At 41.2% G+C, this 16,203-nt stretch overlaps 1 protein-coding gene across 3 annotated transcripts in view; it reads right to left on the bottom strand.

Annotated features, from left to right (window-relative positions):
- LRP12 (LDL receptor related protein 12) overlaps nucleotides 1-14,779 on the bottom strand; it is a 54,392-nt gene extending 39,613 nt beyond the window's left edge. For 2 of the 3 annotated variants that reach the window (XM_040979430.1, XM_040979432.1), the window contains exon 1: nucleotides 14,556-14,779. In XM_040979430.1, the coding sequence (XP_040835364.1) occupies nucleotides 14,556-14,634 (79 nt within the window). In that variant the 5' untranslated portion in view covers nucleotides 14,635-14,779. Of the gene's footprint in view, nucleotides 1-14,551 lie in introns of all 3 variants that reach the window. The other variant, XM_040979431.1, reaches the window with a different exon arrangement.
- Nucleotides 14,780-16,203: the final 1,424 nt, after the last annotated feature.

Here is a 16,203-nt window from a genome sequence, read left to right as displayed (position 1 = left end):
CTTAGTGAACACAGGCAGAAAGGCATGAGGGGAGATAGTTTAACCCAAGTGTTCACTTTGAGCACAGGCTTTACAGTACTGAGTCTCATCACTGCCCTTCTTTCAAAACTCTTGTGCTTACAGCTTCAGGCTGTGTGGCCCTCTGCTCTACATCAGCCTTAGCAGTCTGTTGGAGAAGGGCATGCTACAATTTAGAAACACGTTTTCACCATTTCTGATCTCTGTCAATTCCGGGATTTGAATAAATTAAGCCTATGAATGTAATAACCTTATGTAAATAATTTTTTCTTTCTCAGTGAATACCTAGCTTTATACCACTGCAACTCACTACCTAATTATCTACTTATTCATAAAAACCTTAAAATCGTAGTTTTGCAGCTTCTCCTGTCAACTTGGCATGATGCAATACAAGTATCATATGCAACATTGAAGACTATCCTTTTTCACATAAACTTTTTAAATTGTTCCAACATAAATATATATACCTCTGTTATCTAGGCTATATTTGTCCAAATAAAGGGCAGAAAAATATTAAAGCAACTGACATATATGTATTGGTATATTATGTGTTTTCATAGGTTTTTAATTTATTTTGTTAAATATGTGAAGTAGGCATTGTAGTGCTTACAAAGAGAACAAAATTTCAGAAACACACCCACCCACAGTGAATGACTTGCTCAAGGTGACACAACCAAGAAATAGAAGTAATATATAAACTTCAAGTTTGACTTATGATAAAGATAACACATTTAAGTTCTTTACAGCATCTTCCAAAAGATAAGCAGGCCAAATTTTGGCTATTAATTTCATCACTTAAGAAACACTTTCATAATTTATACATTTTCATCTTAAATAACCCCAGGGGTAACTGACATTCCTTTCTTAAGGTCTAGGAAATTGAGATGCAGCAATTAAATTGACAAGACTAAACATCAAAGCTACCCAGGAGTTAAATCAAGTGCTGAAACACCATGGTCTTCTCCACCAAGACCAGAACATATGGATCCTTCCTTGACAGATGTCCCTGTTAATGATGCCAAGATGCAGTGAACGGAAGGAAACCAAGGGTGTGCTCATATCGACAAACAAACCAAGGGATTAGAAAAATTTTAAAACATGTAGATTGTGTTGTTAGTCACTGTCATAAGCAAAACATAGGCAATACTAAAATGTACTACAGTTTACATTAGACAACGCTGATTCAATAGAAAGCATCTAAGTCTTAATATGAAAGTTCAACTCTGACTGCTTTTGATACACTTATCTTTAAATTCATTAAAAATAAATGCCGCATATAATTTTACCTCCATTTATTTTAACATACATCTCTAAAAACATAGACATTCTCTATCTTAATTTTACCTCCATTTATTTTAACATACATCTCTAAAAACACAGACATTCTCTATCTATCTACAATGCTATTACTTTAACTCATAATCAGGAGTTCTTGATTGTCTTGTAAATGTCTTTTCGATTTGCTCACTTAAAGAAGTTAAACATTTCATTTGGTTGATGTGTTCAAGCCCTCCCTTTAACCTACAGTGATAACTCTCATTTTCCATACCACCACGCTGCTACACAATCAGATCAGCTGTCCTAAAACAAGGCTTCTATTCTATGATGTGACTTCCTTTGGACTCATTTAACTTTATTCATCTACTTCAGGGGTTGGCAAACTTTTTTCTATAGAAGAAGGAAATAATATTAGGAAATAGGTTTGGATCATATGACCCTTGCTACTTGACACAGTCATTGCAGCACAAAAGGAGCCACAGATAATATGTAAACAAAATAAGGTGGCTGTGCTTCAATCAAATGTTATTTAAAATAGTAATAATAAAGTAGGCAATACACTGGATTTAACTGAAGGGTCATAATTTGCCAACTCATGCCAAAAAACTTTGATTTCACATAGGTTCAATGTTATTGTATAGTTTGCGCCATACATCTTGCATGTATCAGACCATATATATATAGAGAGAGAGGTATATATATATATATATATATATCCTGCTCTTCCTGACTCAGATTTGGGAAGCCTGTCTCCTCCATCAAGAAATTTACACATGACCACATGTGTGATGGTTCCATCCACTGAGGATCACAGCTGAATAAATTATTTCATGGGGGTGCAGGCAAAAATGATATTCCAACCCTATCATTTTCCTTACATTCATTGACTCAAATTCTTCAAAGACCTTTTCCCACAAAAAATGCTATTTACTTATCTTGAAAAAGAATTCATACAGAAAAGGGGAAGATAATGCTTAGTTCCTTATCATTGCTTATTTTCAGAGAATGAAATTAGTACCCTATTTGTTCCCACTGATACTCAGTAATTAGCTGTTGTTTTACTGGATGTGTACTTGTAGTATGTGCACACACAGGTGTGTGTGTGTGTGTGTGTGTTTTAATTACAAGACTCCCTCTGTGAACCAAGGAATATTATATTTAGTGTATTTCCACCAAGTCTTCACTACTCTATTTGAGAGAGAGAGAAATCCAAACATATTGCCCACTTACTGACTAACTTCAACTGCCCAGAAGCTGGTTACTCAATCTCAATCTCCACATGGTATACCTGGCAAGAACCCAATTACTTGAGCCACCACCTGCGGCCTCCCATGGTGCACATTAGCAGTAAGCTAATGTGGGAAGGAAGCTGGGACTTGAACCAAGGTACTCGGGGGTCCTGACCTTGTCTCAAATAGTTACTCCATTTTAGTTATCTTCATTTTGATGCTCAAGTTCTCGCATCCTTGACTAACGCACATCCCCTTATATTGATCATGTCTTTCTAGAATGAACTATTGCTGTAGCTTTCTTGTTTTTCTGTTACAATAGAATTTTCAGGCTCATCTTTTATATTTCTGCCCCAACCTGGATCCTGTTTCAGTGAGGAACGATATGTAAAGTTCATCATTACAGTCACTGGATTTGAACTTTAGTACTCAATATGTGATACGAACATCCCAAGCAGCATCTTAACTACTGGTTAAATACTCATCCCCATTTTGAAAACAAATTAAATGAATACAGATAAAACACGAAGGCAGTAACTACTACATGGTGAGCATTCAACAAAAATTTAGTGCTTTTATTGAGACCTTTGAAAATACTCCACACTTTAACCAAATAATTCTACTTCCATGACTGAATCAAAGAAATTATTACAATACACATAAGTGCAAACAAAATTGTAAAAATTAAATATCTATTGTTCATCATTCATTTATTAAAAAATTATGTGTAGAAAGATGCCAAAGATATGTCAAATAATACAAATAAATCTACCAGCAAAAGTTCACCATTTCTACTAATCTAGTATTGATGCTCATTTTATTGAGCCCTAATTGCTATTTTTAATGTCTCTACTGAACATTTAACATCTGATAGAACAGTTTTATTTTTACATATTTACTAAAGTGATAGGTGGTATTTATCTGCATTTCTTGACTGCCTTTGAAATTAATCGTTGTTTCTATTTTTATTAGTCATTTGATTATGGTGCCTGTAAAATTATCTTTGTTCACAGACTGAGGAAGGAAATTATCATCTGATGTAATAAAGTATTCACATAAATTATTTAACAGCCTAACAACAGACTCTCAAGTAGGCAGTGTATTATACAGTAACTCAGCACCTTACCATTTAGAAATCTCAATTAATAGCAAACCAAAATTAATTCAGAAAATATTTATGATCTAGCATCTTGATTCATCTATCAGCAATTCCACATGCACATGAATTCTAGCAATGAACTGAGCCACTGTATCAGAGATTAATCAGCTTGCTCATGAATGCAGTGAATACAGGCAGATCTCTAAGCGCAACTGCAAAGAAGCAGTATAACATATTGTATATAATGATTAAAATCACAAATTCTATAGCCATGCCATATATATATAAATAAATACTTGCTCTGCCTACTACCAAATATGTGATTCTGGTTAAGTTACTTAACTCTTCTGTGCAATTTTGTTATTTATAAAGTGGAAGTATTAACATTATTTAGTCTGACAACACTGCTGTAAATAAATGCTTCTACACTACACACACGCACGCGCGTGCAAACACACACACACATACAGTCATAAGATCTGAATCCCTAAAATGCATATTTTAAATCCTTACCCCTTAAGTAAACATGTGAATAGGAACCTCCTCATGAGGGGATTGGCTCATGACAGCTCTGTCATCATGAATAAGGTTAATAACCTTACAAAAGAGACACCAGAGAGCTAGCCAGGCCATTCTGCCATAGAAGGACATAGCTAGAAGGCACTACCTATGACTCAGAAAGTGGGCCCTCACCCCACAGCAAAGCTACCAGTTCCTCAATCTTAGACTTCTCAGCCTCCAGCCCATAAAAATAAAATGTGCTATAAGCCATCTAGTTCACAGTCTGCTGCTACAGCAGACCCACGGACTGACAGACACACGGGAACACTGTCTGGCCCATAGTAACTGCTATGTAGGTGTTTGGTATTCAGAGAATGAGTTTATTATATCAGTTTCTCCTTGCTTCCTGCTGCTACATATAGTGTAACTTGGTATTCAAATACTACACCATACTGTTAACTATTTCAAAATATTTGTATTTTACAATGTTAGTGAGCAAGGCAGGATTTCCTAAAAAGTACTCTACATGACACTCTAGACACAATTGCATTTCTAAAAGAGGCAAGTAAGAGAAAAACAATAAACATACTTATAAATCCTACACTAGTCTACAGAAACAGATTTCTAACCAGAGTTGCTCAAATATGAAACAAAGCATCTGGGATGTTGTTAAGGAAAAGTCCAATTCAGCATCTGGGGCAGGGCCTAAGACTCTGCCCTTCTAACAAGCTCCCAAGTGCTTCCAGAAGAGCACCTTGAACATCAAAGATCTAGAGTTTACCAAGTAGCTTCAGAGGTTCTGGATTCACATGACACTACAATTAACTGTTAATGTGCATTTTCAAAGGACCAATAGCTGATTTGAAATACCAAACTGCCATTAATGAAGAAAAATACCCGGAAATAGACAGTATAGACAAAACACAATTCAGAAGTCAATTACAGAACAGAAAAGAAGGATATAAAAGTCTAGGAGACAAAAACAAAGTCAGATTAGGAATTCTAGACAAAGGAATTAGGATAAAAGGACATTTAAACAACTGTGTATGTGTGTGTACGCATGCACTTCCACAACATATGGTGTGCATATGTATTCACAGACATATGTAGTCATGCATGCATACATGTGTTTTAGGAAATAGCAGTATTTAAGGATAAAATGGCCTGTCAAACACCAAACAGTAATAATAATTAGAGATACACATTACAGATCCAATTGGTGAAAACTAAAAACTAAATATAAAAAGAAAGTTGTAAGAACAAAAATGGCAACATAAAAGTTACAAAATGATAAAGTAACACATACAGAATTCTGAAAAAAAAATTTTGCAACCTAAAATTCTATAGCCAATCAAACCACTCTAAGTGTGAGGGAAAAATAGAGACATTTTCAGTATATTTACCTAAGAAAGTATACAGCTCATATATTCTTGGGGGTGGGGAGGGGAGGAAGAATATGGGTCAAGAACATGCTTCAGGAAAGTAAAATTCAACCTGATTAAAGATTTCACAAAAAAATGACACAGGATCCCTGTGCCCCCAAAAGTGAGGGCAGGGAAGAAGAGGATGGCTAAGTAATGAAAATACAGAACAGAGTTGCAAATTTTTTTAGGAATGTTTTTAGGCATTCTAACACCTTTTTTCCTTTGCTAATATGTGAAATTTCAATAATGGATAAAACACTGTTAAGTTCCCACTTATCCTTCCAACTTCAACTATAATAAAACGCTTAAATACAATTATTTAAAAAGTGATTATAAATAAAGATTTCTACTCTTGCCATTTCTACTCAACTTTACTGGAGTTTTAAGTGAAAGCAATTATTCAAGAGGAAAAAATATTCATCCAGATCAGAAGAACTGCCTTTGTTTGCAAGCATGCTAAGATCTTGTATATTAAAATCCTAAGGAACTAAAAAAAAAAAAAAAACCTGTTAGAGCTAATAAACAGGTTCAGAAAGCTCACAAAAATAAGAAAAAAATGTATTCCTATATTCTAACAATGACAATTTGAATACCAAAATAAAATTAAATTTACAACAGTATGAAAAAATGAAACACAGAAGTAGGCATTCAACATGGAAGTCAAGAGCCCCACTTATAATGCCTAACATCCTGTACCACCACACTTAGTCTAGGTCCGGGCTCTGCCTTCTGCTAATGCTGATTCCAATAGGAGCATCCCGGTCACCAAAGTGCAGGACCTGGATTGTCAATTCCTGGCTCCTGGGTTTGGTCTCGCCTAGCCAGTGTGGGCATCTGGGTAGAGACAGTAGTAAAATCGTCTCTTCCTGTTTCTCAAATAATAATAAAAAATTGTAAAATATATTTTTTAAAACAGAATGAAATGTACTATAACATCGTGAGCAGCGATCACCTGTGAGCCATACTCCCACACTGCCCCCAGTCCGTATCTCTGCTGCTGCACTTCAAGCATCCCTCACCAAACTGCCCTACCGGCTCAGTGCATTCTCTGTCAAATCCCAGCTGTATTTTCCCCTATCTCCAGAAACTGACAAACTAACACTCAAGGAATCTAGAACAGAGAAAGAAACCTTGTAAACAAAGAATTAGAGGATTCACACATCCTGACCTCAAAAACTCTCACAAAGCTACAAAGACTGTGTACACCCCATAGAGTGCTGGGTGCCCAGTCCAAGCCCCATTCCCAAGTTCACCTTCCCAACAATTCACACCTGGGGAGGTAGCAGATGACAGCTCAAATGATTGGCCCCCAATCACCTCTGTTGGAGACCTGGATTAAACTCCTGGCTCCTAGCTGTACTACCAATTGCTGCAGGCAGTGGAGGAGCAAACTAGTAGATGGCATATTTCTGTCTCTGTCTCCCTGCCTGCCATCAAAAACACAATACATAAATAATAAAAATAAATCTATATTGAAGTAACATTTAACAACCACTAGGATGGCAAGTGATGGAGAAAATGGAACTTTCACACATTCTAGTAGGATGTAAAACAATACAGCACATGGAAACAATTTGGTGGTTTTCTCATAAAGGTAAACATACAGTTAGCACATGAATTAGCAATTCCACTCCTATATATATATAAAGCACAAATTATTGAAGGTACATATACAAAGATAGTATTCAACTATTAATAGCAGCATTATTCACAACTGTCAAAAAGCAGAAACTTCAAATGTCTATCAATTGATGAATTAATAAGTTATAGCCTATATAGACAATGGTAATTATTTGGCTAAAAAAAGAAATGTTTTCAGTCATATTTTAAAAACGGATAAACTGCACACACTATCTGGTTAGGTTCAAAAAGCCAAACATAAAATGTTCCATGAGAATATTCCAGAAAATATTCTGGAATTAAATAGTACTAATGATTACACAACACTGTCAATATGTTTAAAATAACATAACTGTATACTTCAGAAAGCTGAAATTCAATGCATTAACTAAAGAAACTTGGTTTATTCTGAGAATTAAAGGCTAAATATTTGGAAATCCAATCAAACTGCTTCTATAAGCATTAACAGTTCAAAAAAGAAAATAATATAATGGCATTAGGAGATGCAGAAAAAGCATTTTTCAAAATAATATAACATCTATTCACAATTTCAGCACAGTCCAGACAAATGTGATAGCCAGATCTTGAACATGACCCTTTCAACTGTGTCTCTAAAGGTAATTGGGTCAGTTACTCCATTGTAGTCACAAAGATCATTATGCATAGCTACTAGAACATTTAAAGCCCACATATGACTGACATCTGAGGGTCATGGCATATTTCTGAGACACTGTTAAGATGGCATTGTGCTTTGAGGACACAGGAAAGCAGCTAGTATCGAAAGGAAAGCTGAAAGACAAGCAGGAGTTAGCCTAGTAAAGGAAATTGTAGAGGAAGGAAGGTAAAGAACAGCAGAGGGAGCAGTGTGCATTCAGTCCAGCAGGCAGGAGAAACACATCTGTAAGGCACTAGCACAGTGTGCGGCACAGGGAAGAGCAGCAGTTAAGGGAAAGGACAAGAGACAGGCAGAACGTTAAGAGGAGTTCAGGAAGGCTCTGATTCACGTTTAGATTATAACAACAGGGAACTCCTACTGGGTTATAAGTAAGAAAGTTATATAACCAGATTCATACTTTAAAGTCATTCTGGCTGCTGCTGCTGTGTGATCTGATCAAACCACAGCCAACAGCAGGTGAAGGCTATTACAATGTTAACCAAAACCAGGCCTCTACTTGAGAATAGCAGTAGAAATGCAAACCTTAGTCAAAATCACATTTTCAAAGCTTCAACTGCTTTTAACAACAACACCTACTTCACAATTATTTTGAGAATAATGCCATTTTTAAAAAAATGCATTCTGTATTCAAACAACTAGTAAATGCTTTTAGTGTCATTAGAATGGCTAATAATTCCAAGAATCTGAATAGATCAAACACAAAGATTCATCTTCTGTTTTCTCCAAGACAGGGTTTCTAGCCGTAAATGATACTTTTACTATGAATGAAACTCAGTCATATTTAAGGCTCACTAGCCTCTTCATGCTTGAAAAGTAAATGTAAACCACTAAACATTCTACTATGATTCATTCAATCCTAATTTTCAAAGATTAGCACCACTTTTCATTTCTCAAAATCTGAAACGTATCTATCAAGTTAGTTTCATTCAATGCTAAAATCAATGTAAAATAATTTTACCTCTTTACTGAAGGTAACAGTAAGGAAGTTATCATATATTGCATTAATACGTTCCTCTTTCTCTCCTGTGTCTACAGCAATATTCTCTTCTATCAAAAAGGCAACCCATACTCTTCCATCTTCATTATTATACCTTGGTCCACACTCCAGTGACTTTCAAATAGATTACAGCCAAAATCTCTTCTGAACAAACACTGCATTTCTACTATCTCATAGTAATACTCAGTAGCAGAAGTGACTGTTTCAACACACAGATCAACAGTACATTACTTAAACTCATTACATAAGTATACTTAAAACACAAACTCTACTTTGGTTCTAAAGCCCTCAGCCCCAGCCTATCACTCTATCTCACTGTTTTCCTTGAAAAGCACTAAGCTGGGCTCCAGCAACAGATTGTTTATTCATTCTTCTGCACACACTCTCACATTGTTTCTCTCCTGATTTTCTCATCCAGTCTTCCCACAGGTAAAGCTTTCCTCACAATTGGTAACATGTCTCCTATCTGTTAGGTCTTAAAATGTTCCCTAACAGGAAGTCTTCTAGTTACATTGTGTCTGTTATTCACTATCTCAGTCCTTTCTTTGTTTCTGATAGAGTACTTGTTACAACTTACTGGCTAGACTGAAAGTTTCAAGAGGGCAGAGACTACTAGGCTGTTGTACCTAACCCCTCACCACATACAATTAAGCCCTCAAAATCTGACTCTTGAATGAATTAATGACTGGAAAGAACACTGGGCTGTCATCTACTACTTGCTAATGGTTTGATCTTAAATAATTCACTTCTCTCAGCTTCAATGTTCTCTTCTGTAAAATAAATAAATATTTATAGAATTGCTAAATGAGATCTATTAAAGATTAACTGGCAATGAAAAATGAACAAACAAAATATCCATAATTTAATAAATGCTATAAAATGTATTTGCCAATCATTACTTAATTCCCCTCTCTCCTTTCTTGAGGATGGACAATGAGAATTCCCAAAATTAATTCTATTGTGAAATAATGCACAGTTCACACCTACTTAAAGCAAAAGGACTTATATGGCATGCCCCTCAACTAGCAGATGAGTAACTTGAATTAACAGGGTCCAATTCAAAATCTTAGAACACAGGAACAACAACAAAAAAGTGCATCTTTAGGGGCAGTAAAAAGAAGAGGAGAAATAGAAGGAAAAAATAACCTAAAAATTTGAGTTTACCAATTCAACTGCAATTCCCAAACATAGTTCACATTTTAATTTTTACTTATTTGAAAGGAAGGGAGAGAGAGAGAGGAATTCTCCACATGCTGGTTCATCCACCAAAGGACCGCACATCCTGGTAGTGCTAGGCCAGGCAGAAGCCAGGAACCAAGAACTCCACCGTCTCCTCTCACATAGGTGGCAGAAACTCAAACACTTGGGTTATCACCTGTTGCCCCTCAGGTGTATTAGCAGGAAGCTAGATGGAAAGGAAGAAAGGAACAAATCCCAAGGTCTCTGAGATGCAGGTACCCAGTGGCTTAATGTGCTCAGCCACCATCAGCGCCACAGTTCCTACACTTAGAACAGCCTTCACTGATCTAGCAGGAAGCAAGAACTGGATTCTAAACGGCTGACATTCTAAAATTTTGAAATCAAGCCATTTTCTATTTAAATCTATGTAAATCTATATTTAATATACCTTATGCCCTTTTACATCCATTCTTTTCATTTTACATATAATAAGTGTAAAATGTAAAAAGTCCAAAAAAGGTCTCCTTGTTCCTCTAGTTTCTTGATAAGCTTTAAATTTCCTAACCACTAATGGCAACTCTTAATGTTTGCCTAATCTCCCTATTATGCTTTTTTAAAGAGATTTTATTTTCCAGGAACCCATTGAATTATTTACCATCTATCATTCAAATCTACTTCTACTTGTCCACCTTCTGGAATATAGCTACCCAAGTGAAAGCAGTCTTTTAAAACCCTCTGCCCAACCACCACCTATTAACTTCATATTCTCCTCAGGATTCAGATACAACTCAGATTGTCAACTTAAGGAAGGCTTGATATTCAGCAACTAATTCCGTTTTATTCAACCTATTTCATGTAATCAAGTTCGACTTTTTTAGGTGTAAATGATGCTGGTTTGGATTTTCTTTCTTCATGCTCCAGTTATTTCTACAACCTTTCTAAAACTAGAACTCCTAGTATATCCTTAAAGTAGAAATTTACAAAGTACTGTTGATTGTTCCATAAAATTCATGGGAAAAGATCCATTAAATGTAAAGTGCAAGAGTAAAAAAATATATGAGTATTTTATGTGGTTACAGCATCTAGAACAGTACTGTGCACAGTAAAGACTCTTGGTTATAACAAGCTGAGTTTCAACTTAAAAATACATTTTTTCACAGGTCAGGTGGTACCTACCAGGGACAATTCTTACTGCTGCTACTCAGTGTCCTGGCAGCAAGTAACCCAACCATGTGCAGCCTGTGGGGGTAACTGTAAAACGATATACCAACACAATCAACATTCTCAGGTAACACTTTTGGCTTCATCCAGGGCAGTGTTTTTCAAAGAACTGTGATCTATTAGTGGGCCACAATTAATCTGAGTCCAGATCAGCAAAGGAAGAAAGGAAAGGTGAGAGGGAAATAGAATAAATAGAAGAGAATGTATCTGAGGTTAGCAGGGGTATCATTTCATGAACTTCGTTTTATTTTCCAGGTATCTCCTGAAAGCAATGCCTAATGTACTTTAAGGATAGATCCATGTTCAATTAGAAAACACTGATCTGAGAGACAAATGGAAGCTGAAAGGATAAAGCAATGAAAATGCTTCAATCACCTACTCTTGGCTTTGGAGGCAGGCAAGACTAACAGTTTCTCCTGACCAGAATTCAGCAGTCTCAACACTGCCTTGTGAGAAATGAAGATGCACTTTTCCACCTCCTTGTGGGTCTAGGATAACGTGTAGCACACCTCACACCTGCAGCAGTTAATGTTCTCATCCCTTCCAACTCCGAAAGGAAGAGGTCACCCTTCTACTTCCTCCTGCTTAGTAGGCACAGTCAGTGCAACTAAGATGCCACAGGCTCCTGAGAGATATTTGTTGATCCTTGAACAACCACTTCTGGAAAATATTAAGTGTATTTTAATCCCACAAATTAGAATTTTTAAGTAAGACTGACATTTAGAAAAGAAACCTAGAAGTCTAATATATAAAATAGAACTTAGAAGAATAATGTGTGACCGCACAACAGGGTCCACTGAAAAATGGCCATATGGAGATTGTAAACGTTCAAATTTTTTCTCAAAAGACATATGGAATGTTTCACAGACTCAGGCACGACTGGAGCCATTTAATGCCGCAGTTAGTAGGTAAGAGTCACTTGGTACAGAATCGTTGGAATTCCATGAATGCTGGCCATTAGACCTGTATTTCTTCATTGGGTCTTCGTTCAGAGTTACTCTAAACATACAGCTGTTTCAACAGTGTTTTTCTATTAATTTTAAAGCCACTTTAAAAAAAAAAACTCTTATTGACAGTTCTGAATCCGTTCTAAGAAATTCAGAGATGTTTATTTCTCAGGGTGTATCTACAGATCATAAACACTATATATTCAAGCTACTGAAATCCCATTACTGCTATGCTAGCATCCCACTACCACCACCATTGTTACAGCTGCCTCCCCTCACACTAACACTGGCTGGAGGACTGAGGAGGACAACACGAGCGGCTATCAGGGGCATCCCCCGCCTGCAGGCTGAATGGTAACAGTGTACTGTTCGGCTTGGCTCACTACCTCCTTGTTGTGACTTGATAAAACAACCTTTGGCATAATCAACAGACAGTCTTATAATCTGAGCTCACACTGTCACAAAAAGGAATTTCAGTCTTTGCATTTTAACAGTTTCTTGCTGATCAAATTCCAAAATGATAAATACCTACAAGAAGGTGACTTTGCATACAGGCACTAAAGAATGCACCAAAACCAATCACTGGGTTCAGAGCCTCTTACACCTACAGGCAACAACATGTTTTACTGACCACACAGGCACTAATGACAACACAAATGCCCAACTATTTATCTGTTTCTAACTGCACACCACAGAAATGTATTTCTGGTTAACAGTGGCAGACAAAGCTGGCGATCCCTAGCCCCTCTAGATTATAAAGCTACCTTTTACTTCTCTCTCCTGGGTCATTACATCAAGCCTAGAGCAAAACCACCCCCAAACTTCAGGCTAGGAGAAACAACACAATAGCTTACTGATCTCTGGTTGAAAACCCAAACCCACAAGTCATCAGGCAAGCTGGGACCACAGCCACTTGATGCAACTAACAATCAAAAGTTAGAACCGAATTTCCTGGTTACACTTGGCAATGACCACATCAAGAGTGAATCAAACCACTTCCTCCACCCCCCGCCCCAAATAACAACACAGTGATCAGGTAAGGGAGCAACACAGCTGAACCACAACCTCTTGGCTGCTGGCACGTACGACTTAAATTCACTAACTTCTTCACTTACTGTAGCTTCTTGGGTTTTACCAGCTACCATCACATTTAGTGTCACAGATAAATGCATTCAAAAGAGGTAATTGCTCACGAATGACACGTTGACTGAAGCCCCATCACCACTAGACAATCAGTGTTTGTGGCAAATGACTCAGAGTTCCTCAGAAGTATGATCCACCAAAGAATGCTAATTAGTCGCTGCTGGCAAAATCTAAGCAACACTGCATACAGAAAGGGTTAACCTTGTTCTCAGAAACACCAATTCCACCCGTTTAACCTAGAGATGCAATTCACATCTCTCAGGCAATTGATGCCCGGCCAACAGATCCCACTGTGTGCTCGGTCTGACCCAGACAGCAGCGTCGCGCTCAGGGCTCCAGCAGAAGTCTCCAGCCCTCTGGGAACCTGAAAGAACTATCTTTAATCTGATCGCAGACTGCAAGAGGGCCAGCAATGGGACAACAGGAGCGGGCGACAACGGATGAATTGGAATTGGCAGCTGACCGAGGAGTCCAGGCAGACATGTGCACCCCAAGAGGAGACCAAGGTGGATCTGGAAACTATTTCCAGGCCTTCTCCCGCGTGCTGCTCCCGTGGAATGGACAGGATCCTGCAAGCCCGGGATGCACACAGAATGCTGGCCCCGAGGCAGAACGCTGGGGTGCTGGGGTGCACTTGCAGGGAGCTGGGGGGCAGAGAGGAGGGAGACCGGGGGCACCCGCGTGGTGGCAGAGTACAGAGAACTTCCAGAGCTGAGAGAAGCCGTAGGGGCGGGGGTGGCAGACTGGTCCGGGGCAGCTGGCGGGGGCGACCTCTCCTTGTTCCCCATACAGTCACAGCTGTGTGTGTGTGTGGATTGAGAAAAGGGGGGTGGGAGTGCTGGGGCCCTTCAAGCCCAGGACTGAGGTGCGCCCGCTACCCCCCTCGTTCCTCCGACGCCCCCAGTCAGGACCCCAGGCCGGCTTCAGCGCCCCGAAGGTCTGGAGGTGGACCGGTGCGCCCTGGAAGCATCTCGGTGCGGGGACAGCCCGCCCGCTGCATCCAGCCCCTTGCCGGCTCTTTGTCCCGCCGGCGGCCAGGGTCGGCTCCCCACCCCGCTCCCCACCGCCCCCTCCCCGAGTCTCTCGCGGAACCCCCCAGCCCCCACACCGTCCCGGAGGCCTCGGGGGGCCCGCGAGAGGGGGCGGTCGCCCCAGCTTTGTTCGGTCAGCGGGGCTCGGGGGTGGCGGAGTCGCGGGGGAGGAGGAGGGACGTAGACACTTACCGCACATCCCAGCGAGGCAGAGCAGGAGCAACGCCGACCTCCACCGCGGAGACTCTTTTGTGCTCCAGCGACGGGCCATCCCCACGGCCGATGGAGGGAGCGAGGAGGAGACGGAGGAGGAGGAGCAGGGGCCAGACGCCGCCGAGCCCCCGGCTGCTCCCTGCGCTCTCCGCGGCGGCGGCGGGAGGCGGCAGGGGGAGGGGAGGGGCCGCCGCCCGCGCTGCCTCCCGCCTCCCTCAGCCCCGGCGGCGGCGCGACGGCCCCGACGCGGGCCTGGGGCCAGCCCGGGCACCGGGGCAGGGGCAGGCGGCGCGCCCGGCGGCGCGAGGCGAGCGGAGGGCCGAGTCGGGGGCCGCGGCCTCGCGCCGCCCAGGAGCGCCGGCGCCTCCACCCGCCACCGGGAGCCCCAGCCGGCCCTCGCGCTCATCCGTGCGCTCGGCAATCCCCTGGCCCGCCTGCTCGGGCTCCCGCCCCGCGCGCCGTTGGACTTTCCCAGTCTCCGGCGCCGGGAGCCCGAGGAGTCAGGCAGCGCCAATCGATGCGCGAGCGCGCGAACGCGGCCGGTGGACTCCGGAGCGGTGGCGGTGATGCTCGGGGAGGAGGCCGCAGTCGGAATCCCTCGGGAAGGCGGCCCTGTGGGCTGAGGGGTTACGGATGACTCAAGAGGGTCAGGGCGATGGGGGTGTAGGGGAAAAACAGTGAACTGTCAGAGGCCGAGAACTTGAGACGTCTTCCTTTTAAGAAGGGGTCCGCTGGGGGAGAGCGGTGGGGTCTCGCGGCTGGGTCTGCGAGGACGCGGCCTGGGGAACTCTGGTTCGGACGCCCCCGGGGAGGAGCTGAGGGAGCCGAGTGCGGAGCTCGCCCCTGGGGTCGGGCACCAAAGCCGCGGAGGGCGGTTTGACATCTGGTGGCCGGGGGCAAGGGGAGCAGCTATCCGGGGTTCTCCGCAGCCGCTGACCTTGGGGGCGGAGAAAAGAGGAGGGGGCTCGTCCGGCACTTCTGGATTTCGCTAAACCTCTTCCCAAACAAGTGTGGATGCCCGAGAACCTCCCAAAGCCTCTCTGAATGCTTCTGTAGTGACACGGGCATGTCAGACCATCCGCCTTGGGTTTTTAAAGTGTCTGCCTAGGGAAGCCTTATCTGCCCTGTTAGATTGATCATCGGCCTTTATAAGCACCCTGTCACTTACTCCTGGAGAGCTGTGAACCGGGCTATCTCCTTTTAATTCCTAACAACCTTGTGGGATAAATATTATCTTTAGATAAGGAAAATGAGACTCACAGGTTAAATCCTCACCCCGCCCCTCTCCCCCAAGATGTACCAAGTAGATTGTTTGAAGCAATTGTAATCTTTGCAGTCAAGTCCCCCTTCCCTGACAGCGCACACTCTGGCACACTGCTCATTGCCTAGTAAATAAATGTCACATTTTCATACTCTTGAGGGACTACACACAAACCCTTTCAGTTTTTGCCATCCTCCCATTCACGTCTCCACCCTGCTGCTTAGCCATCCGCGTAGCTATGTCTCCGAGTTCTCAAGCGGGTTAATATCTTGGATCTTCAGCCTTCTCACAATTTGAGGAGGACTTCCAGGAGCTTCTGTTTTATGTGGATCGTTTCTGTTGACATTCACCACTTGGAAATGAAAC

This window comes from Ochotona curzoniae, unplaced genomic scaffold (assembly GCF_017591425.1).
Source record: "Ochotona curzoniae isolate NIBS_2020 unplaced genomic scaffold, NIBS_Ocur_1.0 contig_3190, whole genome shotgun sequence".
NCBI classification, from domain to species: domain Eukaryota; kingdom Metazoa; phylum Chordata; class Mammalia; order Lagomorpha; family Ochotonidae; genus Ochotona; species Ochotona curzoniae.
Note: the sequence above shows the minus strand (reverse complement) of the source record. Positions and strands in the feature narration are given on the sequence as shown.